This window comes from Corvus hawaiiensis, chromosome 3, assembly GCF_020740725.1.
Source record: "Corvus hawaiiensis isolate bCorHaw1 chromosome 3, bCorHaw1.pri.cur, whole genome shotgun sequence".
In the NCBI taxonomy this organism is placed as follows: Eukaryota; Metazoa; Chordata; class Aves; order Passeriformes; family Corvidae; genus Corvus; species Corvus hawaiiensis.
Genome location: NC_063215.1, coordinates 15,875,139 through 15,901,569, shown reverse-complemented (window position 1 = coordinate 15,901,569; position 26,431 = coordinate 15,875,139). Strand labels below are relative to the sequence as shown.

Below are 26,431 nucleotides of genomic sequence, written 5' to 3'. Positions count from 1 at the left end.
AAACAAGAGAAAGCAGATTATGATGTGGCAGCACACGAATTAACATTCGAGAGCAGGAGAAATTCTTCTGCATTACTAAACGCGTCGCTGGAACACTGTAATGAGGTCCATCACGAAAAGCACTACAGGAGAACACAGCAGAGAATTCCAATAGATTACAAAAAACAAAGCATAATTTAGATGAGAAGGTAAGATTTGCAAGCCATGAAAGAGTATCAAGAAATTTGCTATCTTTTCTTAGGTCACTACTAACGTGAATCCATTTCCTCTAGTAGATTTAGTTATTAAGAAGTCCACATGTCAGAGTAATTGTGAAAAGTTATCCGGGATATTTTTTTAAAACAAGTTCATTTAAAAGCAGACTTTTAAGAAGTATGCAAAAAATTTGAGAAAGACATTTCCAGCACAAGATACTTACATTTAAGTTCAGACCTTAAGTTAGTATATGGAATTGTTACAAGTCAACAGTAGGTGGTTTATAAAATGTAATTTTATTTAATGTTACTTTGCTGTTACAGAGGGCATAACATTTTCACAAGGCTTTTTTGGGACTACAATCAATGATTAGCAACACACAATAGTGGTCCAAACTCTCTAACAATCACTGGACAAACTTGACACCTTCTCACATGTGCACAAACCTGCATGGAAAAGTACTAAATTTTATACTTGGACATGTGAACTTCAATTGGTTTTCCCATTCCAGTGTATCAAGAAATGACATGCACTTTAGTCTGCCAAAAAGCACTGCCTGTACTCCAGCAGTAACATGCTGCTTCTAATACATAGTAAAGTGAATACCAGAACTACAAAGGCAGGAGTGTAAGTGAACTTTTATTGGGAAGGGATATCAACTTAAACAGCAGCAACTGAAGATGAAGAGAAGCCCCTGTTTTTGAAACACACAAGCTTCTGTATTACATGATACGGGAAGCAACTCAATTTGTGGTCTTCCAAACTTTAAATGCTCAACTTGATCTGGCCCAGAATTTCCATATTCCTACTGAAACGAATACACAGTAGCATGTGAAAGTCAATTATGGAAAGGAAACCCTGCAGAGTAAGAAGGGAATGTGGAGAATTAAATGCTATGTGGAACACTCTTTAGTTGCATTTAACTACATTTTCATATCTTACTGTAATACAAAACACAGTCAACTGGCAGGAACTGGTTCAGATTTGTTTTTAAATACCAGGTACACTTTAGTCCGCTACATAAGTGTTTGGAAGTTACTTATGTTTATATGAAATGAAGCTATTAATACTTTTCTACAGCAGTAACCGCACACCAGGAAGGCCAGGACAAACACAAATCAAGGAATGGAGTTTTCCCAAAGCTGCAGTGTGAAAAGACTATAAATTGATTTCCATACACATGGATGGGTTTTCTTTGCTATAGGAAATCCAAGTGGAGCTATAAGGAATGGAGACGTGTAAAAAGGTTTCTTGAGAAGGAAAGGGAGAATGACGCCCCACGTGCAGTTTAGTTTTCTGCACCTTCTGCAGCATCACATTCTTCTCCTGCACTGTCTGATGTCCATAACTAGAAAGAAAAGAAAAACAGCGTCAGCTTTCAGAAGTCCAGCTCGAACTCCAAAAAGGGACAACTACTGACTGTAAGGAAACGATAATGAATTAGACTTAAGGACGGCCACAAAGTACCAGGGCACTGGCGCTGCACAACCCTGGCTTCCAGTACTTGCTGGGAGAGGGGTAACTGGACAGAGCTCAATGAGCTGTTAACATGCACAGGGCACAATGAGCTTTGCCCCTCAGGCAGAGTAGATGTGTTCTTATTGGCCCCAGCTTTTGTGCTTAACAGTGAGCTGTGCCATCGATGCCAGGCCATTGAACAGCCTCAACAACACCTCAACAGGCAACTTCCATTTCAAATGCAGCAGTCTGAATCTTGCAAGTGTAAACTGCCGGTTTGGTTATTGAAGCTAAGCACTTTACACTGCTAACAACAGACATTTCTACTGAAAGAGTACTGCAAAATAATAAGTGTTGCTGTAATTTTAAATACAGTGAATATTCAGAGAGGGTATTCCCTGAAAAACTGCCACAGTTGCATATTTTAATAGAACTTAGCTGTTCCAAAAGGCACTTTTCTTATATGGTTAATCATTATAATAGCATACTCAAACAAACTGATTTTATTCTTAGTACACTGAAATTTCAGAGCTTTTAAATGAAAATCAGGACAACAAATAAAGCAAGCTACACTGGATGTACACCAGGAGAAACTTTGTTTTGAGGTAGTCAACAAAACAGTTTGAGTAAGATTCCCTGACAGATCACAGATGACCGTGTTTTAACTCCTTGTCCTATCTTCTAAGTTAGGTTGGGCTGAATGCTCCTTCTCCTGTCTACCATAAGGCCAAACAGGAAGAATGTGAGCTAACCAGGCTGTTATTCCAGATTACACAGCATGAAGTTGGACATAAACTTACACAACATTCAAACTAAGTTATGAAAAGGTATCATAGGTAAACAGCCCAAGTCAGTGCTGTGCTTTGCACTAGAGCAAAATAAGAGTTTCTTTTTTCCATCACAAATAAGCAAACAGCTGGTTACAGAACCAGATAATACATAAAAAAGCAACTTACTGTTAGGTTGTCTCTAAGCAACTGCATGATGAGAGTACTGTCTTTGTATGAGTCTTCGTTCAGTGTATCAAGTTCTGCAATTGCCTCATCAAATGCCTGGAATAATTAAACCATCTTTAGCCTTTCTATTAACTGATCATTAAGCAAGCAAAAGCTAAACCTATCAGTAAAGGTAGCTTAAAAAAAAGGCAACATTAGAAGTTAATGACCTGAATTGCTCTATTTGAAACAAATCCATAATAAAGGTATACTAAAAGCTTGCCATGCTGCTGAAAATTTAAGTCACATTGTAAATACAGCCTCTGCTTGTACCCCCTCCAATCCCACTAACAATAATGAGCTTGGAAACCAGAAACTTTGAATAGAATCATTTCCTTCACAAACTCTAAGAAGTAATAATTCGTACAGTTTTAAGCATAAACTCTCTTCTACTTTCCCTGCAGGCATACCGGGAAAAAAAAATTGACTTACTGTCTTTGCCAGTGTGCAGGCAAGCTCAGGATTGTTGAGAATCTCATAATAAAATACAGAGAAGTTAAGAGCTAGACCCAAGCGAATTGGATGTGTTGGCTGCATCTCCTTCTTGCTGATGTCAAATGCCTCCTGATAAGCTCCCTGTGAGTTTTCTATTGTTTCTGTAAAAGAATGACAAACAAAGTGGTTTTGGGTTCATTTAAATTTTTTAAAAGGTATTACTGCTTAAATCACTCCATTAATGGGAGGCTGAACAGTGCTGTACGTAAGCCTGTTCTTAAGAAAACACTGCACTTACTTTAATCAAAGTAATGATTTTACGCCCATCTTAAGTACAGCTGCCACTGACAAAACACAGGGACCAAACTAAGCTACTACAGAGCAAAGGTATTCAAGAGAGATAAACACAGAGAACTTGGTAAACACAAGTATCCAAGATTACTGTATTGCTTCAGTGGCCTTTGAAACTTTAGGTGAGGGGGGGGAAAAGCATTTGTGCATTACTTTTTCTACAGAACTCCTACTTCATTCCTTGCACAGGATGGACATGTTCATCTGAGTTACGTGTGCAGAGTAAAGAAGACCCTACTTCTTGAGGAAGTTTGGAATGCATGTACGGCATGTTCCTGAAAGACTGAAGGTTTGCCTCCAAAAACTGCACATAGACAGGTCAAGACAAAAAGCCCCAATGTTGTGCCCAAAATAACTGGGATAAACACCACAGAAAAAAGAGGTTGCCAGGTCAGAAAGTACTTCAGGAGTGCTACCTACAGTCTATTCCAGATTCACTTCTGATAGACAACCAAAGGGCCAACAGCTGCCCTATATGTCCTGCAGAATGGAAGGAGAGTGCAGGAAAAGAAAGGTCATTGTCAGAGCTCAAAATACAGCTCTCTGAGGGACCTACTACTGGAACTGCTCTAGCAAATGCTGGTAAAAGAGCTTGCTAAGTAAAATGTAGTAAGCTTGCAAAAGAGTCAAGACAAATTTGGATTTTCCAGTATTTACACTGTAATGAGTACTAAAGGACTATCCATTTGTTGAGAACAGGTGAAAGAAGGCAAAAAACTAGCAAATCCAGGAGATAAATTAGCTTGTAAATACATAAAATATATTTGAAGCTGAGAAAATAAACATGCTTAGGGATGGAACATCAGAAAAGCTTAAAGTCTTGAAGTTTGCAAGAAGTTAAAGTGGAAAATGTCCACATGGTAATGCACATAAGCTGTAACTTCACAGCTAAACCCCAGCAGGATCTGTTAACAAGGTTATATCAATCTCTCTTGCACTGTATCCCCTATCAGCACGTGTGGCATTTAATTTAGCCGAGAGGAGCTGGTATTTCTGTGCTCGGACAAGCCCAGATTTGTAGCTGTTGCTTGAGACAATGTATGAATCAGATGATCTCTGTGAAAAGCAAAGGCAAGTTTTCTCTGCTACCCTTGGACTTGCTGGTGATACTTGACTCAGGTTAAGGGTTAAGAATTTCTGAATGCAACGACACTTACTCCATTCTGTATGTCTTCATCTTTCAACTTGAATGCTGCTACAATACAAGGAGACTAACGAAGCCTTTACTGAAGCAACAACCAGTCCCGTCCTCCCACTTTGCAATGCAATCAGTTTCAGGCAGCCAACACTGTCAGATCCTGCCATGCCCAACCCCAGGGGACAGTCACTGAAGCACCCATGTGCTCCAACAGTCCCTCTCCTTTGTGTAACAGCATTACTGCAAAACTAATTTTAGTTTGTTATGTAGAGATAGATCACTAGCTTATGCCATACCAAGAGTTTTTAACATCACAACACTATCTGGGTGCCTTGCAAGACAGTTTTAATAATTAATTCAATACATCTTCTCAACGCACAGTTAAAATCTTCCCCAGAAGAGGTTCCTAGGTACTTACAACTACCTATGCACATGTTCTAACTCCTAGGAAAGGTGTACAGTCTCAGGATGCCCACTATCAAGTAGCAGTTCCTAGGCCTTTTCTGCTGAATCCAAAAGGGCAAACTAAAATTTCAGGAACAGTATTATTCCCATGAAAATCAATTAGAGTACAGCTCACACTTTAGGGCTAGAGTATCGACCTAGTAATTTTGTTGCTTCTTTATAAACTCAGGAGACTACAATGAAGTCTGCTTCACAGTGAAATGGTTAAAATTTATAGATCAACAGGACTCCAATATGGAGTACAAAATGTTACAGAGATTTTACTCTCCCACACCAACTTTATTTTAGTAAAGAATTACAAACAAACAACATTAAATATATTACCATACCTTCACCTACATTGTTTTCCAGAAGCTCTGAATAAGCATTACGGAGGAACTTTTCAGAAATTTAGGGTAGCTGACAGGAGCACCAGCTGAAATTCCCTGGCATACTTAAGGTCTATTCAGAGTTTTGCTCTCTGTCTGTAGGAAAACTGGAGATTTCCAACTGAAACACAGCTAACTCACGTGAATTTGGAGTCTGTGTATTTCATTTCCTGGCCCCTCACCACAGACCAGAGCTGTGAAAGACCCAAGGCCACAAGGTACTTACGTTTTCTGTCATCACCACAGGCAACTTCAGCAAGGTATCGGAAGTAGTCTCCCTTCATCTTCAGGTAGAATACCTTGCTCTCTGGATTGGTTGCATTAGCTATTAAATATTTGTCCAAGAGCTCCTGAAACAACAACAAAACACACATTGACATATCACAAACACCACTGCAACTAAGTTCAATCTAATTCTCTCCCAGAGGTTTGGATGGACTCAAATGTTTGCTACAAGGCTAAACAGAGTTTTAAGGTATTTTAGATAGATGCACACTTATTTCAACAAATTGTGTAAAGGCACAAAACTAGAGACTGTATTAGGATCAACAGACAACTGTCCAATCAGACTGCAAGGAACAAGGAAAGGTTTACTGGTGTACAGTTTCAGGACCAAGTTTAGTTTCAGGATATGCACTTCTCATTTCAAAAACATTGCAAATGAGCAAGCTTTTACTGGAAAAGCAAAACACTACGCAGAAGGTTTCAAAGCTACTTTTTTTTTTTTGCATCAATTGTGTTTATTAGACTTATGATAAGGAATCTCTAGCTCACCTACCACAGGGAGTCAAGGATTCAAACCCATCTAGTCAGCAGCCAACCTCACCAAACTGCACCAGTTCTTTGCAAGGCTCTAAAGGAACATCTGCTCCAGCACAGCAAGGAAGCATCCTTCATATCCACCCTGCCATTCCCAGAATGAAAAGTTATACAGTGCTCTCCAGCACACCCTGAGCTGCTGCAAACATCACTCCCCTTGTTCACAGCTCCCCTACCTGATAACTAGAAGGACAAGGAAAGTTTTGCAAGCCTCCAGCAAGAGAAGGAAAGTCTCTCTCCAAGGCCGCAAGTCATCCTAAGACAGGGGAGAAGAAAGGAGAGAAGAGCTACAGGACTTTCCCTCATAGAACAGGGTAGTTCAGAGAACTGTGAAGCAGGAGAGCAGCTTCTGGCTGACCTTGTCCCTGAACTCCAGAGATTTTACCCAACTCATTATTACAACCACCCATATTCTCCAGAGTTGACAAAAGATGCAAATGAGTTCTGACAGACTCAAGGATGTTGCAGTGGGGATCCTGCAACATGCATATACCAAACCAGGAGTCCCGTGGAAAGGAAATATATACGGACAGACAGATTCTTGCTAGCTGTTTCAGAGATGTTTATTTCTCCAGCCGCATGGCCGGGGCTCTGCCCAGGAACTGTTCCAGTCACGGGACCAAGGGTCCTTCTGCCCGCGCAGGGGACACAAACCAACCAATGGGAACGAGGCCGAGCAGGGGCAGGGAAACCCCGTGTCTGTGCCCTCAGGGCCCCTCTCCCAGGGCTACATGGCAGGGGAGGGACCCCAACACAAGGAAACCCTGCAATACTTAGAGCAACTTCACAGTAGGAATGTAAGCGATAAAGATCTGCATTTACTTATTTGGAAAGTAAACAGGTCATAAAAGGAGCAGAAAGTTTCCACAAAGCTTGCAGCTGGCTAGTAAAGAGTTTTGATACAGGAACATGTATCAAAATGCATGAAACTGCTACAAAGGACATATTCAAGGAACTGTAAGCTTTCTGCACAAAAATCCTTAGCACTTTAATTGGCTACTAGAGCACTATAGTCAAAACAAGCTAATGTCAGACACAAACCTACTCCCTATGCACACCACCATACCATTATTACTTCCTTTAACGATCAATGGAACCAGAGCAGTCCAGTTCAAGGCATTTACTCATTCCAAGTCCATTTGAGGTTTTGGCAACTATTTTAAACTGACACTTGAAGTAGGGTACTTCCAATTGGGTTAAAAAACCATTTTTGCATCCTAACAGTGTGTGTCCCATGGATGTAACACTGCAGTGCCCAGGCAAGCTCCCTTAGAGATCCCCACCAAGGCAGTATGGAAAGTACAGAATCATACTGCCCTTGATACCACCCTAGAGAAAACAGCAGGAAGGTAAGATGATACCAAGCCTGACACACCCTTGCACCTACCAAATCAGAGACAGATATTTTTAGGAGTTTCTGTAAGGCTATAAAACCACGGCCAAAGCCTAGACACCACCTACTTGGCAAAGGGCAAGTGAGGAATCTGTGTAACAATTTAACACAGTCAAGTATGCAGGGGCTTGAGCAAACATACAGAACAGTATAGCTCACTGGTGTTATGGGAAAAGCAGCAAAACTTTATGCCTGTTTTGAAACAAGAGTTAAGAGGTAGTAGGCTGATGGGTAGTACAACCCCCATATTAATACTGTTATTGTGCATGAATCATTCCGTATTAGAATGAGTTATTCCCACTCTACAGATTTCTACAGAGAAAAAAACTTCACATTTTGGCTCGATGCTTTTCCTGCTGCTTTTCCCCTACGACAATGTCCACATCAGCCATAAAAGGACAACATTACACAAACCAGTTTCAAAGTCTCAGAGACAGCAACAAGTCTTAACATTTAAGTTTGATTTTACAAGTAACTGCCCAGAATGATGAAAGGTGACACATAATACACCTATGGTTTAGAAAGGTTCCATAAATCCATCAAGTTTGAACAGCAACCACCAGCCTCTAAAAGCCATCATATCGTTGGGACTGCACTAAGCAGCAGAGATGTGATTTATCCATGTGCTCGGATTAACTGTGCCACAGTCTAAGGAGCACTGACCAGACAAGCAGTGAAGATACTACATGGCATTTTAAACCAGGTATTTCACAAAACTGTATCTTTGATTCATCTTTTAAATGCTGAAATAAAACTTTTCAAGATGTTACAACTACATCAACAAGGGAACAAACAGGCATTTTTCTTCTATGCTTTCCAAAACATAGAAATTTACTGTATACTAAGCACACAAAGTATTACCCATTTTATTACAAAATTCTATCTTTGGAGGTAGCTCTAGCACTAGAGCTGATCTGGCTTGGCTATGACTGAAAAATACTTAACCCCTGGAATCTGGTGTACGCTAAAGAATGTTAACAGGAAAGCTTTAGCACGTCCACTTTAAGCTGAATCTGAACGCTACATTCCCTAGAGCATTAGCACCCACTTTTTCTTCCCCCCAGATGGGGTAGGCCACACACTTCAAGGAATATGAAAGGATTTTGCCATGGTGCCAGCCCTACCACAAGCAAGCAGCACTGTGGCCTGTGTGTCAGTGCATCCTTAAAATGCTGCCTTCATTATGCAGATCTGAAAACCAGTGGCTCTGTCCAAACTTCCGAGAAACTTAGAGAAAAAAGTGGATGCTGAGAATGAACTGCAGTTTTTCAGGCTGCAAAGAGTGGGTTTATTTCCTAGGCACTACTCAGGTGGAGGAGCTGAGTAGCCCAGCAGCTCCCACTCCCAGTTCATCTTGAGCACGTCCTAATCCTTACATAATACAAGTAAGGAAGAGACCTGTGCCCTTGCTTCAGCTAGGGTGGAATAACCTCATTCTGGACTTTACATAATCAGTTTTGTTTTTTTAATAGTCTTAAATGGAACAAGATCTCATTTATGAATCACTTAAGTTAGAATAGAATCCAAACAGACTTTGAGTGAAGCTAATTATTTATCAGGCCAGATGTTAATCTTTCAAATCATTCATGTATTTGGTGTACTTCGTCAGCTGTTCACCTCAGGATATCATCATCATTTCTTGGAAGGCATCTCACCCTCCCTCTCACAGACAAAATGTTGGTGGGGAGGTGAGAGCAGACAGCACAGTAAGCCAACTGATTTACTTTACACTGCTGTGAGTCAGTAATAGCCAGGAAAACTCACGATTTCCTGCATCTGTTCTGTCATCTTTCCCCACTTGGACTTTTTTACCTTTCCATCAGACAGCAATGAGCCAGGAATCCTTATTTTAAGTAAATATTAAATAAAATGACTACAGGCAGGCAAAGCAATGAAGCAGACCACAGAGAGCCTCAAAAGTTTTTGTGATAATTTTACTTAGGGAGAGCCAAGCACTGCCAGAGGTATAATTCTGGGATGAAGTAAGGCAATACATTAGATTACCACACATGCTCACATACAGCGAACATGCCCATCCCTTTTATGTATTAAAATACAGCTGCCACCATCACTTAAGAACTGCAGCTCTTCCCATCACCTTCCAAACCAAGCCTTGAACAACCAGCAATTATGTGCTCTGCAACACAAAACAGGCCTCAGAAGCTGCATGAAAGCCATATGATGTCTGAGCTGCTGGCCTGCCCTGATGGGGGGTGACTCTCAGAACCAGGAACAGCATGAAGACGCAAGAATCAAAGCTCTATCCTTAGACCAGACCCTTTGTGTTCCACTGCAGATGCATTACAATGGGTCTGCAGTGTGACAGTCTGTGGTTGGTAGCTGCTGCTTCCCCCACACTAATATATTATGCTCAAGTGGTGTGCTGGTCCTCCTAGAGCATGATGACATTTCCCATCCCACTTCTCAGAAGTGTTGCTCATCCATTTCAATTTATTTCTACCTTCACAGTGTGCTAACACTCCTGTCATCCTAACAGCACCATAGTCTCATACATGATATTCTTTTCTCCTCCTAGAGAAGGAAGGCTTATTTATCTATTACAGAGATGCCAGCAACAAAGGGCCACCACTCCCTGGAACAGGTCTGCAGCTGCCTGAAGAAGCCACGGGGGAGCAGGCTGGGAGCCTGGTAGCCCGATACTTCTTCCCCCTGAAAGCTGAGGTTTTTTTTTTCTTTCTCTCTCCATTGGCAAACTTACTCCTCTACATGCCAAATGAAAGTTACACTTCAATTGCCTATTCACCTATTCTCCATTCTACTCTTGTTCTTTCCCAACTACATAACTATCCTCTCAGTCCCTTTTCCGCTCTGTTTAAGTAGGCTCAAGGGCTGAACATGTGGTACCCACTGACCACTGCAATTAACCTGAGCCAGAAATACTAAGTCAATACATCTGCTCTCATCACTTCCCCATTATTTCAGCTTTATGAAAAGCAAACCCCGAAGGAATGTCAGCCATACCTTTACTTGAAGTGTCTGACACGCACAAGGCAGCTCCCTGAAGACAGAGCGCCTTAATAATTATTTGTGGTGTGTGCATCCAGCCAACATCTCACAATACACTAGCAATCCTCCTCTGCAATTCATGTTCCAGTTCCACTCCACATATGCTGTTACCTGTTTTCAGGGCAACACCTCCTTTAAAAACCTCACGTCAAAACAGGAAGTCCCACCACTCTCTCCCCATCTAAGCCTATTTTAAAAGGCAAGACTGATTGAAGCATTAAGTTCAATCACAGTGTACACTAAATACTTTCTGTACAACTTAACTACAGGGTAGGTTCAAGTGGCAGAAAAATTCCACTGCTATCTGATCTGTGCTGTTCTCTCCTCCCGCATATCCAACTATAAGAAATCTCAACAGCAAAGATGAGTTTGGAAAAAACCATCTTGGATACCAAACTGACTTTTTAGCTTCCTTCAGCAGTTGTGCCATTTAGAATTGGACTTCAGTAAGAGCAGCAAATACACAAGTCTAAGTCTCCTCATACCTTCCAATACCAGTAGCTAGTGGATATGTTCTTCACACTTAGCCATGCAATACCAGAGGATGAACGTGAACCAGGTCAGCTCCAGAGATTACCTACTCATCACAAGTGGTTTGATGCCAATTTTCAAAGCAAACTAAAGACACCATGTGCCTGGGTATTGACAGAAGATCTCAATGTGGTAAACTCAAGTAACCCAAAACATTTACAATGTCACCATCACTCAGATGTCAACACCTATGACATGTTTGGGTCACATCACCAGCACCAAGTTATTTAATGTTATGCTGTTAAAAGACTGATCTACATTGCCATTTGCGTTTCTCACTGAGTGCAGCTTATCATTAATTTTGCTCCACCAGAAGGAAAAAAGTCAATGTAAAAGCAACCATCAGAAACAGCAATGCTCTCCAAAAGTTTGTCCTGTAAGTTAAGCTGCTGCATGGTATTCAGCAAGGAGGAGTATCAATGTTCTAAATGGCTGGCATAGAATTTTCTGAATTAAGTCTATGTTAGATAAAGTTTGATTTTTCAAGTCAGACTGTTTCAGCAACACCCTTGAGACTAAAGCCCATATATCTTACTTCAAGTTGTTTGAAATACCTTATTTCAGCACCATCTCCATTTTCTGAGAATGTAATTTTAAAGGCTATTTTTAAAAGTGAACTTCCAAACCATTTGTGGGAAGTAATTGGTATTTGCAGGTTTTAGTAATTTAAAATAATGTCCTTTACCTGGCTTGAACTCCTATGATACAAAAAGCATCTAGAGAAAAAACAAAATCCAATAGTAGTAATTTTTTTTGACAGAAGAACAAACTAATAAATATTAATACATAAAATATTAAAAAAATTATATTCCTCCTCACCGCATAATGGAGGAAGTTCAATTATATGGAAAAAAGAGAGAAGAAAAAAGAAACCAAGCTGAACTTCTGCTCAGCAGCTCTTAGCTGTCCAAGAGTTCCCAGACCTGCCAGCAGAGGAGGTGCCATCGTTCCACAGGGTACCGATTTTTCACAGGTTTTACAGGAACTAGACTGAGTTTTGTTGTTGTTTCCTAGATGTTTCTTCCTACTCTGAACCAACACTGAATGTTCCCTATTTTGAGCTTTCAAGTGCTTTTGCGTTTTTTGTTTTGTTTATTAAGGAGCACTGAAGCTCACCACCAGAACAGATGCTGGCTGGGTAACAGCAAGTAACTGATTACTTAATGTTGTACCCCACACTAACTGGCCAAACCCCACAGAACAAAAAAGTTCTTCACATGCAAGTGAAGAAACTGTTTCAAAATAAACCTACTTTGAGACAAGGTTCCTTAAGAATAATGCACAAGCACAGAGTGCATGTCAACACTTCTTTTAGCAAGTTAACTCACCACTCTGAAACATGGATTCAACATCAGAACCCCATCTACATGAGCAGCTTGCGTCCCACAGGAACAGTGTGAAGTGTGTGAGGCTACATAAATTCAGCCAGGACTACAGTATATAAAATATTTGGAAAAATTATTCAGTCTCAAGTATTTTTGAGGGTCCATCCAGAACCAATATAAGGGAAAAAGACTTAGAAGCAGCATACAGAGAAATGGTTTCCACCCTAACTGCAGTCAAAAAGCAAAGCTAAAAGTTGGTGAGGCAGCTCAGACCAACATCACCTAATATAACTTAAATGTGAATTTAAACACATCAAATATTCCAAAGTCTCTGACAGCACACATGATTGGTGTGGGCTCAGACCTTTCAATAAGGCTTCTACTCACAAATGACTGCCTGTTTTAATCATCCAGTGAAGTGGTATTTAAGACTTCTTGTCTATTTCAAGTATAATCAGTCATTCCAAAGTCCACAGTATGACTCACTGCAACCTAGGTGTGTTTTAACGTTCAGCAGTTGTTTTCTTGAAGGGAAAGGAAGAGTCCCCTGCTGCAACAGTAAGATCACTTTACTTTCAACAGTGTAATTTTGCGCAACTAAGTTCTTCATCCTTCAGGACTCAAGCTCTATACATCAACTCCTCTTGGGAGAATATTAAGTGATTTTCATACAGACCTCTTCAGACTAACAGCATTTCAGTTTATGTATTGAGGAAAATATGTGTGCACCTTTCCAGTAATGGCATGGCCTTAAGATGACCTGACAAAGCACTGTTGAGAGCAGAGACAAATGTACCTGACATGAGAACAGAGTGGGTGACCTAATTCCTCTTTTCCATTTGGTTCCATGTCTTTGTCTACACAGTTTTAAAAACTGGCAGTCAATACCTAGGATTGGCCCTGAATGAAGTATCTGGAATCCCACTTAACAAATGCACTGGAAGCCTGAGCTGCAGCACGTCTGCCCACACTATTCCCACCTGGTGCTGAGATTAATTTAATCTAGAATTTACACTCACTGTTTATACTTCTCCTCAAAAAAGTTTAAAAGTTCTGTGGTCCCCAGAGAACTATGTAAGCCAGGAACTAGAAGTGTATGGAAATGCAAGTTCTTCTTTCTATAGATTTTCAGACAAAATGAACAATCCAGTGCAAGTCAGAGAATTATTTAAGTTTTTATGGAACAGCCTAAAGTTTTCCAGTTTCCCCCATCAAATGTAGAAATGAGTCTTTAAAAAAAAGTCATCTTTTCAACAATTATAAATTTTTGATGAATTAATGGCTATACAACACAGTCAAAAGCTTTCAGGAAAATTTCCTTGGTATCTGACAGATTTATCTCAAATTGATTCTAACATCCTTCCATGACTGCATTTTACATATTTCTAATTCCTCAAAATACTTTCAAGTGCTCTTCTCCTCTTAGCAAACATGCATTTTAGACACCAAATTCTTCTTCATAATCCTGGCTATCTAAAAGCTTCTTTCAGCATCCATTTGTGACCTTGCATAACATGATAGAATCAAACAAAAAAGCCTAAATTTTCATTTAAAAATACTTCTATGCTCTGCAGCTACAGAAGCCCAAAGGTAAGATTAAATGACTGACTGAGGTATATCTAGACTAACAGCACTCAAAAGGAACACCAGCACACAGGAGTTACGTGGTCTTAAGGTACATTGCCCTTACACAAAACTCATTTTGACTTGCTTTAGTTCTCTTCTCTCTTTGGAAGCCCTTGATCAGAGGCTTGGGACCACTGAAATTCAAAATGATAACACAACATCCCTTTCTTCCCATTGCTTAGTGTAGCTTGCAAGAGCCTTCTGCATCATCCAACTTCATCTTGAAGGAAACCCAGCAATACGTTATTTCACTCAGTCTATTAGGAGTATGCCAGTAATTTGTTATTCCCCAAATGAGACAACAATGAAGCCTAACCTTAGGTCAGAAAAACTAAAGGCAACATTTCAGATAACTTGGCTACAACACTATCTCACGGAAAGTGAGCCGTGACTTTTTGCTAAGGTACTGCTACCTACTTTTACTAAAAACAATTTCTGCTTACAAGAATTTTGCAAGATGTATTCAACTTCAGAACGAAACTTCCTGATGAAGCTTTATCCAGGAAGGATGTGGCTGTCAGTCAGGTAACAGTGTATATAGTGTACTGAGAAACTTACTATTAAAGCAAATGGAAATGTTTCCGTTTTCAGAGCTGAACACCACTCCTATATCCAGCTACTTCAGTGAATGGATCATATAAATTAAAGCAGAGAATAAAGAGTAATAGAGTGTCTTGGGGTGACTTGATGTTGTATTCCTTATCACTGCACTATGCCCAGAAATTAGTATATATGCCTTTCTATGCCTTTAAACTGAGCCTGAGAGGGGAGAGAGAACAGCGTACTTTTTCAAAGCAGTTTGTTTTCATGTTCTGAGGACGGAGATAAAACCTGTCTGCTTCTGCAGAGCGAGGGTGGGGGAAGCAGCTTGCTTGCTTTCCAGCCAGCTTTCGGCCAGTTTTTCAGCTCCTTTTCCTCCGGACAGTTGAACATTTGTTTTCCTGGGACTTCATTTTTCCCTTTTATCTTTGCTGGACTGTTTCAGCATCAGAATACATCGGGAGGAATTTCCACTGAGGCCCTGGCCCTGGAGGGGGCCCACCACCCTGTCCCAGCTCCAAGGAGGGAGAGAGAGATTACGGAGGGACTCTGAAATTTTCCCAGGTTTTTCTCTCCACAGAGGGAGGTTATCTTATTTAGCATTATTATTCTTCTCCCGTGTGTTTGTTAAATAAATAGTTTTTATCTCTTTCACTTTCCTTCGAGGAAAATCCAATTTTTCCCGAACCTGGTGGGGGAGGGGTGGTTGTAACCTGCCTTCTCTCAAGAGGATGTATTTCTAAATTTGGCCAAACTGGCACATAGAGCAAGTAATAAACCTTTATCGATGTTAGAAACTGGTAAATCAAACCCTTGATTACTTTAACAAATTTAGAGAAAGGCACAAGCAAAATCATAGCTAATTCAGGGCTTCCAGTTCTTAGATCTTGACATCTGATGTTTTCGTGGGTGCACAGACCACAAGATGTGAAACTCAGCACTGAAATTGTTTTGCTGCCTCTCATAAGTGCCCAGCTCACACAAACTGGGTACTGTTATATATTCAGATATACAGGATGGATTAGCAATTGACAAGCTTACAAATAAGCAGTATGCTCAGCTGAAGTGTTCTGATGTTGGTTCCAGCTTCCTGGGATGCAGAAAGGATGAGGAGGAACTTGTAAACACTCATCAAATGAACTTGGTGGAGCTATACTGAGTAAGTGCCACAAATGCAGTGCCTGAGAATAATTACTTACCTTACCTGTCTGTGACAAAACTGGCTTCAAGTTAATTGGCAGTAGGAAAGCACAACCACAAGTACCATCAAGGGGCACCTGGCCCCTCAAAGACCAAGAGTGTAAAGCCAAATATGAAAACATTGATTAATCAAGTGTGCACCCTCACCTACCAAATAACAAAGTATATCCATGCACTTTTACCGGCCCTTCCTCTGCTATCTTCCTCACTACCTTCCTTTCTTTGAAAATCGGTCATCCCCCATTACTGAAACCAGAATACCAAGCTGCAGTGCCTGTACAGAAATGGGTACAATCTACAGCTTTAATATTGTGCTACACAACCCCAACTTGTGCCATCATAAAGAAATCAAATGCTAATAACCTTCAAACTCAAGTGTGCTCTTTCCTAATCAAGTTCTCTCTCTCTCATAAACAGTCTTCTGTGTTTTACTTCAAAAAGCACCTATCACATTAGTATGTAAGGCAGTAGAAATGCCTGTGAGACAACTGTCTAGAAGCTAAGCGTGACAGTGATTTACAAAATCTGTTAAAAGCTTCACTGTATGAGCAGAAAAACAGAATTTGTGGTTTTGTTTTCCAGTTCTACCTAGTGAGCACATCTTGCTTTCTCAAGGCCACCAAACCAGTAAATGTCCTCCAAGAAATTTAATAATTCTAGCCAGCATATGGCTGTAGGGGGAGGGGGCAGCAAGCAATGACTGCATGGGATGGAGGCTTCAGCAACCATCAAAATTCCTTGAAATGTTTTTAGCTGGACTCTTTAACAGTCTGCAGTCTGTTCAAGAACCTCAGTGTGTTCTAGGCTTTGTTTCTGCAAGAATAAGTCCTTTCTCAGAAATGATTCCATTTTCTCTGCACAAGAGTAAGGATTCCAGCAGCAGCTTCTACTGAAGGATGACAGAGAAGGTAAGAGAAGGCAAAACTATGAATAAATAAAGTTCAGATCTAAGTTTCAAGTACATTAAAGTAAAAAAAAAATTAAAGCATTAAGCTCCACAATTCTTACCACAAATGTGTTGATGGTTGCTAGAAGTTGTGCTAAGAACACAAAGGAAAAATCATCTCTCTCCCCACAAATAACTTTTCATAAAAAAACATTATTTATTCCAAACTATTAATTTAATTCACATTCACTCCACAATTCTGGATTTGTCAAGAAGTAACGTTCCCAACCTGACTTTCATGAAGTAGCCTTTCCTTTTGGTCAGTCACTTAAGAATTGTAAGTTACTTTAACTTACAAAGATTTAAAAATTAACACTTGAAACACTGTCCCAACCATGACTGGGACAACTAACTCAAGTCCAAATGTAGTATTAAGTGACTAGCATGTCTAACCTTCAAAATAAAACTGCATCCTACATAATTCCCTGTATCAAAAGACTGTATCTAATACCCTTTTGCTGGGTTTCACCTCTATACCACATATATTTTTATACAAAGTCCGTCTGTTCACTGAAAATAGGAACACAGAGACAAAGGATTCACAAGACATGAAACTCTGGTAAATGATTTACATACCAGCATGAAGCTGATACCTACTGCATCTGCCAAATTTCTGCATGTGCAATAAAAAAAATAAAGATTTCACTTTTCTGTAGGCCAAAGGTAGCAGTATGGAAGAAACAGAGCTATGGTCAAAGTTATCCATCGTAAGACATCAGATATTTTAGCTGACATGAGGAATCTATTTGCTACTGCAAGAAAATGCCAGCTTCATTTTCAATGGAGCTATGAGCTTGTGCTGTTGAAACAAACTGTTCTAAACATTACCCTATAGTATGGTGAGTTTTGTTCTACTTATTTTAAGTGACTAACCTTAGAACTAGATCTACAAAATGGATAATCAGAAGTCGACAGACTTTTTTTACCTGTTTTTATTAGCTTTTATTGTTTTTTAATTATGTGAAGCAGCAGTAGGAACAACATTGCAACCTTGGGGGGAGGGTGGGAGGGAGGGAGGAAGGAAAGGGAAGCTGGCAAGAGCAACACACCAATCCATGCTTTCAACAATTAACAGTGCAATCTCACAGAAGATCAAAGCATCCTATCAGCCTTAAGACAGTAAAAATACAGATAATATACACCTTATAGCTAAGAACTACTTCATTGCAGGCACTGCCACAGGGTACCAAAAAGAATCAACAGCACAAGTAATGTGACTGTTCCTGCATTTCTAAAAGTTCAGAATGCCCTTGCTCATTTCTACAGAAACGGGCCAACATGGGCCTGACACAATACGATGTAAAAATGTTTACAGAGGACACTGTGAAAACAGATGTTTGGAAAAAACTGAAAAGCCTCAGGTATGTAACTTTTCTACACAAAATTTTTAAAAAATATTAAAAAAAACTTTTAAGTTTCAGCTAGAGATACCAGAAGCAACCACCAAGATACAGTTGTTTTCAAGCCCTAATGATCTTAACTACAGCATCTGCATCAAGATTTAAACTGCAGGCAAGTAGTTATCAAATCTCATCTCTATTACTCCAAGAAGAGCTCCAACACATCGGGACCTAAAAACTGAACACACGCAAACAAATGCACAAAAACCCTCAAGCTGCAGGTGGACAGCGCTGCCAGGCAAGGGCTGCCGTCCTCCCTTCCTTGACACTACTAAAGAACAAAGGAGCTTGAATGCAACACAAGTTATAGCCATGCAAAAGGACCAAGGCTCTCAGAAAACCCACCTGTTTAATCCCCAGAAAGGTTCAAATTCAAAAGTTAACTTTTTAAAAAACCTAATGCCACTGAACAGTGGAGTGTGCATACAATTAAGCAGGTCTTATATTGTACATTCCATCTTCAAAGTTTCCCACATAATTTCACTAATTATATGAAAGGTGCTGCTGCATCCACTCTTTCTACATTATCTAGTACCCCATGTCTTGAAATCACTCAAGTCAAGAGAAAGCAACATGAACTTTGTGCTCAGAGAGTATATGAAACATAGTTCAACTTTATCTTGAAAAAAATTAAGTTGCCAACCTGTTTCTTTATTCAATGAGAAGAAAGTTTCAAGAACAGTTTTAACTATGAGTCACAAAGGATGACTCAACATTAATTCTCTACATTACCAAAGAATTAGTCAATCAATACAGGGAGTTCAGCAAAACCTCCTAGTGTACCTTTCAAATAAAACATTTGTGCAAGTTGTTTGACAGCCATACCATTTCTCCATTAGAGAGCCACTCTCACCTGAAAGGCCAGTCATAAAATTAAGTTAAAAAGCATTCAGATCATGCCTACTTGCGAGATAGGCAGTTAAAGAATGACAAATAATCAGTAAAACTTTGATTTTTATGTATATACCTATATACATATATCTCAATGTCATTTGGAATGCTTGTATTCTAGTGGTGATCAAACCATGCCCTGAAACAATACCTTACTTAAGTGGCTTGGGACACTTTTTGCAGGAAAAAAGTAATTACAGATTCAGTGTTGCTGATATTTTAATTTAAAAATTGGCACTATATTTAATGCTAGCACAAGTATTTCTAAATGAAGATTTAGAAATATGCCATACCAGTAGATAAAAAAAAGCCTTTTGAAAAAACTGTTAGTAGTATGACTAACAGCAGTCACACTCCACCCAACACACCCACCCCTGCTAAATCCAAATACTTCAGATGACAAGCAACCTTTCCATACTACTTGCCAGCAGTTGTTACAGTTTAGCTGCCATCCTAGAATTAAAAAAGCATCTCTGAGATTCAGCTGAAGAGATCTGAAAAGGCTACAAGCTGTTACCATAGTATTAGTATTGGAGAAATCATCATTCAAAGGAGGAGCCAAAACCATCGTGTGGCTCAGCTTTAAGAAACCCATCTTCTGTAATGCCTGCTCGTCGTGAATTCCAGCCTCTCAGATGCTGACTCATGGATCATAGGAGTGCTAGATGGAGAAGGAAAGGGAGGGAATCGGAACAGAACATAACTGCACACGGTCCTCAAAGGAGGAATAAAAAACCAAAGGCTTCCATTTCCTCCTAGCAAAGGAAGGCACAGCTTTGCAGCACGACAGGACAGGACAAGCATGCTCAGCTGTACATTTCAGTCTTCACTACTTCCTGCATACTTCCAGGCCAGAAGGGGAACGTTGCCAACAGGCCATTGCTGAGAACAGAGAAAGACTACAGTGCATTGAAAAAATCATCTAGCACAGGAAAAGCTTGCTTTCCCTACATCAGAGGTCTGTGCTAGCACAGCTACCAGAATACCTGCTAGCCACCATCAGATGGGGTGGAATAACTTCAGTATAGACAATGTGAGAAGTGGTTCACTGCCGCTCCCTGTGGAAACACAAGCTCCTTGCCAAAATGGTAAAACCCATACGGGATTTTATGCATCACCTTCCCTAAGGCACTAGATATGGTAAAAGGACAAAGGGAGATTAGGAAGTCTGAAGAGTGAGCTTTATGTGGAGGTCCCAGGAAGTTAGTTCTGAAGTGGGGCACTGAGTAGAGAAGAGAAAGAAGAGTGACACAAATGCTGGCACTGCATCACACAAGCTTCTAGTGAAACTCTCGTCACAGGAAGTAGGAACCCAAAGTACACCCCATAATTTCATAACGGTGAAAGTTTCACAATTTCAATACACCTGTAACTGCAGAAACAGTTTTGCTCTTGTGGAAGGGATGGGCTCTAAAATGTGATAAGGAATTAACTCAACTGATTCGTAAAGCTAATAAATATGAAAATTAGTTTCAAGAAAAGGTAACTCACTTTGACAGACTTAGAAAGAACGAACAAACCTAGGTGGCAGCACACAAGGAAGCATATAGGTATTTTCAGCACAATCCAAAGAAGAATTCCCTTGTGCGTGAGCCAGAACACTTAATCAAGAAGAAAATTCAGTTACTTCCAAACCAGTCACCTTTAAATTCATGTCTCCTAAACCAATCTAGAAGAAATTTACCTCAAAATTCTTTATTTCCCTATAGACTTGCTTCCTCCTGTTCTCACATTAGCAATACTAGACAGCAAAAAAACCAAAGGTAACTAAGAGGAGCAAATAAATCACTGAAGACGATCTGCCACACAATTACTATTGCACTATGCACATGCAACTTCTTGCAGCTCCCTGGTCATGCAGAACAGGGTCCAGCAGCCTCCACACTGCTGACACACATCTCTTTGAGCTCCTACTACAGTGCACTACAATTTTCCTATCAATAGCATCTGGAATTCTGCTGCTTCCACAGAAATGAACTTCTGGGCTTTGATGCATGCTTAGAGTGTCATTCCAGCCTTTACACCTTAGGTTTTCATTGTTCCGTAATTACTGCAAATTCACCTCGAGGATACCCTGAGAAGTCAGTGTGCATCTAACAGAGTAAATTTCTACATGTCACTTTCCCACCTTCAATACAGATGTCTCAGCTTATAAAGTCAAATTTATGTTAAAACATTCCTCAATATGTCTCTTGAAGACCCCTTGAGAGTATTTTTCTTCATGAGGAAGTAAACAAAATGCACACATGGTTTAAATGTTTGCAACAAGTTATGAACTGATCTGAATAAAAGAGTTTTCATGTTTTCAGCTTATCCTATGAATAGGTAAGTTTACTAACCACAGCACAGAGGGTAAATTCCCTGTATCTCCACAACTACCTGGTGAAATACTGCATATGGATCACTCCACCCGAATATGTACCTCACAGATACTCATTTTGAGTATCTCAAATGCCTCTACACATACAGGGTCCATAGCATAGTGCAGCTGATCTTCCCTATCACAGTGACCCCACATAATGGTTGTAGAAGTTACTGCACTGACTTCCCCTACCCCAGCACTTTGCATAATATGCCCCAGCCGAGTTCCCAGTCCTTCCCTCAATACAGCAGCACACTTAAATACTGCATTTCTTTACCTTAAACAAAATAGAAGAAAAAACAAGTCCCCACTTACCAGCACCGTGGTGCAGATGGACCTGAGCTCAGACTCCACCTTCTCCCGATAGTCCTTGATAAGCTGCATCTTCTTGTCACTGGTGTCTGTCTTCTGCTCGATGCTGGAGATGACCCTCCAGGCCGAGCGCCGTCCCCCCACCACGTTCTTGTAGGCCACGGAGAGCAGGTTGCGCTCCTCGTTGGACAGCTCGGCACCCTGCTCCGTTACTGCCTTCATGCAGGTGGCCATGTCATCGTAGCGCTCGGCTTGCTCAGCCAGCTTGGCTTTCTGGATCAACTCGGTCTTATCCATGGTGGCTGGCAGTGAGACAAGAGCAGTGTAGTAGCAGAAGCAGGAGAAGCTGGGGATGTCACACTATCAACACGAGAATGCACCTCAAAACCTGACAGAAAGAAGACAGTAACCATGATGGTGGGATAAACACCACCGAACACGATCCTATCGGCACCCACCGCAACCCAGCAAAAAACAAGGATCACTGTGAGCCTTGCCTCCCCTTCGCAATCTCCAGGTGCTTCTCCTGAAAAGACGGACTGCAACATCCTGCCCTTCCATGCAAGGCTACGGGAACTCGTCCCAAGGGTCCACCCCTCGGGAAACCACGACCTAGAAACCCAGCCGGGGAAGGCACACTCGGTGCTATCCAAGGGACGGCAGCCTGGCGCCCGAGCAGTGGAAATAGCTGTTTTTCCATCAGAAAAAAGTCATCACTCTGCTTTTCCTCCGTGCCCTACGTGAGCCTATTAACATGCCCTCTAACAGGGAGTCGTGGAAGGATTCCTGGTTACCACCCAGCCTGAGGCCCTCGCCCAAATCCCTACCCCCGTGTGCTACGAGCCCTGCGGGCGAGCGCCGGAGGCAGGCGGGCATGAATGCCGAGACTGGCGGGAAAAAATACATAATAAAAGCAGCAAGGCGAGGTCGGCCCCGGGGAACACGGCAGGGGTGAAACCCCTCCAGAACCCGCCTCCCTGGGAGCGAGCGAGGCCGGGGCCGCGAGGCCGGGGCAGGGGCCCTGGGCGCTTCTCCTCTCCACGGCGGGGCGCAGCAGCCCCGGGCCTCCCGGCTGCGCCGGCGGCCGGAGATCCGGCCCTCAGCGCGGCGGGGGCCCCGCGCTACGGGCGGGGAGCGCGGCCGCTCCCGGTGCGCGGCAGGGGGTGCGGTCTCGCGCCCAGAGGCCGCGTCCCCTGGGACGGTGGGGGGCGTGGGGGCGGCCGGCGGAGTCCCCGTGGCGACGGGGCGGGAAGAGGAAGCGGCGGCGGGTGCGAAATGGCGGCGCTGGCTGCACCTCCCGCTCCCCGGGGCCGCCGAGCTCTCCACGCCGCGATCACAAAATGGAGGACACGGCGGGAGGAGGCAGCGGAGCTGGGTCCATCCCGCCGCCGGCCGCGGCCTCGCGCTCACCTGGGTCCGCCGGGCTGTGGGGCCGGGCCGCGCCCGGTCGGTGCCGCGCTCGGGGCTGTGGCGGAGAGAAAGAGCCGCTCCCGTCTTGGCCGAGCCAGCGCTGAAGGGCGTTGGCGCGCGCACCGACCCGCTGCCCGGCCCGCGCCCACGCGGCCAATCGCGGCCCGGCCTGCGCGCCAGGCCCCGCCCCTCCGCGCACCGCCGACCAATCGGAGCGGAGCGCGCCGCCGCGGGGGCGAGCGCGGGCAGGGCGCGAGCTCGGCTGGGCCCGTGGGCTGCGGCTGGGGCCACGGGGTTTCCTCCAATGAGATCCAGGGTGGGGTGACGTCACTATCTCCATGGTGACGCCGCTACACCCACCCCCCCCACCCCCCTCCGCCCCCTCCCCCGCTGCTCCCCCCCCCCCCCCCCCCCCCCGCCGCCCAGCGCCCGGCACCCGGGACCGGGAGGGGGACGGGGGACCGGGGGAAGCAGCGGGAGAGGGCGCGGGGCTCCCGGTGGGAGGGCCCGGCCGAGACGCTGCCCGTGCCGGCGGCGGGGCGGGGGGGGCCGGGCGAGGCGGTGCCCGCGCTCGCACCACGGCGGCTGCTCTTCCGCCCGCGGGCGGCCGCGCCCTCGGGCCGCCGCTCCCCGCAGCGCCGGCGGGCGGTCGCTCCCGTAGGAGCGGGCGGCGAGCCCGGCCCCGCCCGAGCTGCCCCTGCGGCCGTTCCGGAGCGAGGCCGGACGAAGTCCGGGTGCTGCCGCCGCCGGGTGCCGCGGGGCGGCCGAGTCTCGTACAGGCACTGCGGGGCTTCGTATTCCCGAGTACGTGTTCCCGGGGCCCCGGGGGGTGAAGGCAGCATTTCCCATCAGCAACTGTCAGTGTATTTGCTTGTTTTCGTCCTCTTGATTTCACCTTAATTCTCTAGAGGTCAGACCATGCTATGACATACCATAGTAGCGTGTTACCCACCCGTGACTGGATAAAGATGAGGCACCCATGGCCATAACGTTGGCCGAGTGGGTGTATGACTTTGTGTGCACTCGCGCTGCCTGAGCCTCAGAGGATGTGGTAAGGACACGGTGGGTTTGTGCTGTTGGTCTTGCCATACAAAATCAGGTCAAGCGAGGTCAGGTTCTCCAGTGTCTGTGCAGTACCAAGTCTCTGCGTGAAGTGATGAGATCTCTCACCTTTGCTTTCAGCATCACCAAATATAGTCACACTGAGGAACTTCAGCATCCCGATGGGATGATGAATTCTGTGAATCAACCTCAGGATGTTACTGTCTCAACTCATAAAGCTCTTGGTCTATGTTTGGACTAGGACCGGGACTATGCACATGGAAATTTGAGCTATGCTGTGAACAAGCCACTCTTTCTTGTCATTTGAGTTTTGGAAACATTCATTTATTTAAAAAAAAAAAAAACAAAACCCAAAAAAACAACAAACCAGACCTATCAATAACAACCTTTTCAAATTTAATGAAAATCAGAAACTCCTATGGATATTTAATGCTCTCTCTCAGAAGTTACCTCTTGGTAACTTGCTACAGTTTTAGGATGCCTATTTATTCTTCCTTGTCAGTAGGATATGTTCTCATTTTCACTAGACCCTAATAATTATCTTCATTTACATGAAGTTAAGACCAAAATTGACCAACTGTGTAACAAAATCTTTATTAACACCATGTCTCCATCAACTAACCATTCCACCTATAAGGCCCGGGTGAGCGCGTTTTATTTGAGGAAGAACAGCAGACATAATTGAGGCTACTTCCTTCACTGATTCACCTTAGAAAAGGGGAAGATATTAAGAATTACCCTCATACCATTTAGTTCCCATCTCTCTCCCACCTACTGAGAGGCTGCATTAAGAAATGCAGAACTATGTTAAAAGTTGGGAAGTGCTGAGCAGAGCAGTTTGTGTGCATAGAGCTGTGTGATGGATGCAGACTGAACACCACGCATGATGTAGAGTTTGATGTATGTATGCAGAGCAGCTGTGTGGCCTGTGTGTGTCTGGCTTCAGACCCCCTCTGTGCTGCTTGCTTTTCAGGCTTGGGTCTTGTGGGCTTACATGCCGTAAGACTGCCCTACAACACCGTTTTTAATCACACAGCCATAAGCTTATTTTCCCACAAGAATCCTATTGCTAAGTAGGAAGGTTGTCCTTTGGGGAGCTTTTCTGAGAGGGGCTTGAAGAATTTGTTGTGTTTAGATTAGAAAAATGAATGTTAAGAGGAGATTTGATGTCTCAAAAGAAGAGTGAATGGCATGGATGTAGAATTGTTGTTTAAATGGAAGACAAGTGTGTGTAAAATGGACATTAATGAATTTAGAAGATTTGGAATTTTCAGAGCAATGAGGCCATGAGACATTTTCCTTTGCTGAGGGCAGGAAACCCACCCACTTTGAAGGCAGAGCCCGATGAGTTTGTAAAAGTGCCTATATGATGTAGTTTCCTGAGACAGTAGGAGTCTGAGCTCCAGAAGCTTTCCAGTTCTTTGTTTCTTTTATTTCTTATTCCATATTCTTACACCTGCTTAGTCCCTGTATACTTTATTGTACAGTTTACTGCATAACATTATCCTTTATTGAATAAAAAAAAAAAATTCCTTTAGAGCATTTCAGGAGTGCTATAATCTTACTGACTGTTAATGACTTTACCCTTGTCACCACTATGAAGTGGTTGGCACTACTTTGTCTTGTGTGCAGGAAATTAAAAACATCAACACTTCTGGTTACCTATACGAAGAAGTTTAAGATCTTAATTTCCCAAGTGGTAAATACCATATCAAAGACCTTCATTTCCAGGGTGGTAAATGCTTTATGCTACTTTGCATGTACAGAAAGTCCACCTCCCACTGACTTCAGATGCACCTACTCACATTCAGCATCTTAGCAGCTCACATCACAAATTACTCAATTGGGGTGTGGGAGCAAAATAAGGAATATATATAATGCAAATTCCTCACACTTACACGTGAACTTTACAACAGAGCTAGAAGACAGTTTTCTAGAGCCTTTGTTATTTGCTATAAGACTCTTCTTGCTTTTTCCCAGCAGAACCAGCCCCCTCCATCAAGTGCTTTCTGTCTCTACAGCAAAGGAGGTTGAGAGGGCACAGGCAGGAGTTTCCTTCCTACCATCTGTACAACAGGTACACGATAGGTCAAAGTGGCGTCTCACAAAGCAAACATATAGCACTGTGAATGAAGGTAAACACACAAAGAACTCCCAAAAGCAGAGTTCTGTCATGGGATTT

General features: G+C 42.8%; 1 protein-coding gene across 1 annotated transcript; it reads right to left on the bottom strand.

Moving 5' to 3' along the window:
* Nucleotides 1-472: 472 nt before the first annotated feature.
* Nucleotides 473-23,322, bottom strand: YWHAQ (tyrosine 3-monooxygenase/tryptophan 5-monooxygenase activation protein theta). Its single transcript, XM_048296935.1, has 6 exons — nt 23,188-23,322; nt 21,781-22,165; nt 5,632-5,755; nt 3,081-3,244; nt 2,610-2,705; nt 473-1,543 (listed from the first exon to the last, which is right to left on the bottom strand). Exons 2-6 carry the CDS (start codon nt 22,072-22,074, stop codon nt 1,484-1,486), a joined length of 738 nt encoding a protein of 245 aa, XP_048152892.1. The 5' UTR covers nt 22,075-22,165; nt 23,188-23,322; the 3' UTR covers nt 473-1,483.
* Between the last annotated feature and the right edge of the window lie 3,109 nt (nt 23,323-26,431).

Bases quoted from the DNA above. Each gene is read 5' to 3' on its own strand.
- YWHAQ (XM_048296935.1), bottom strand. From the start codon at position 22,074: ATGGATAAGACCGAGTTGATCCAGAAAGCCAAGCTGGCTGAGCAAGCC. The intron at 3,245-5,631 runs GTAAGTACCTTG...ATTCTTTTACAG, and splicing joins CTGTGGTGATGACAGAAAAC to AAACAATAGAAAACTCACAG. The intron at 2,706-3,080 runs GTAAGTCAATTT...TAATTATTCCAG, and splicing joins CCTGCACACTGGCAAAGACA to GCATTTGATGAGGCAATTGC.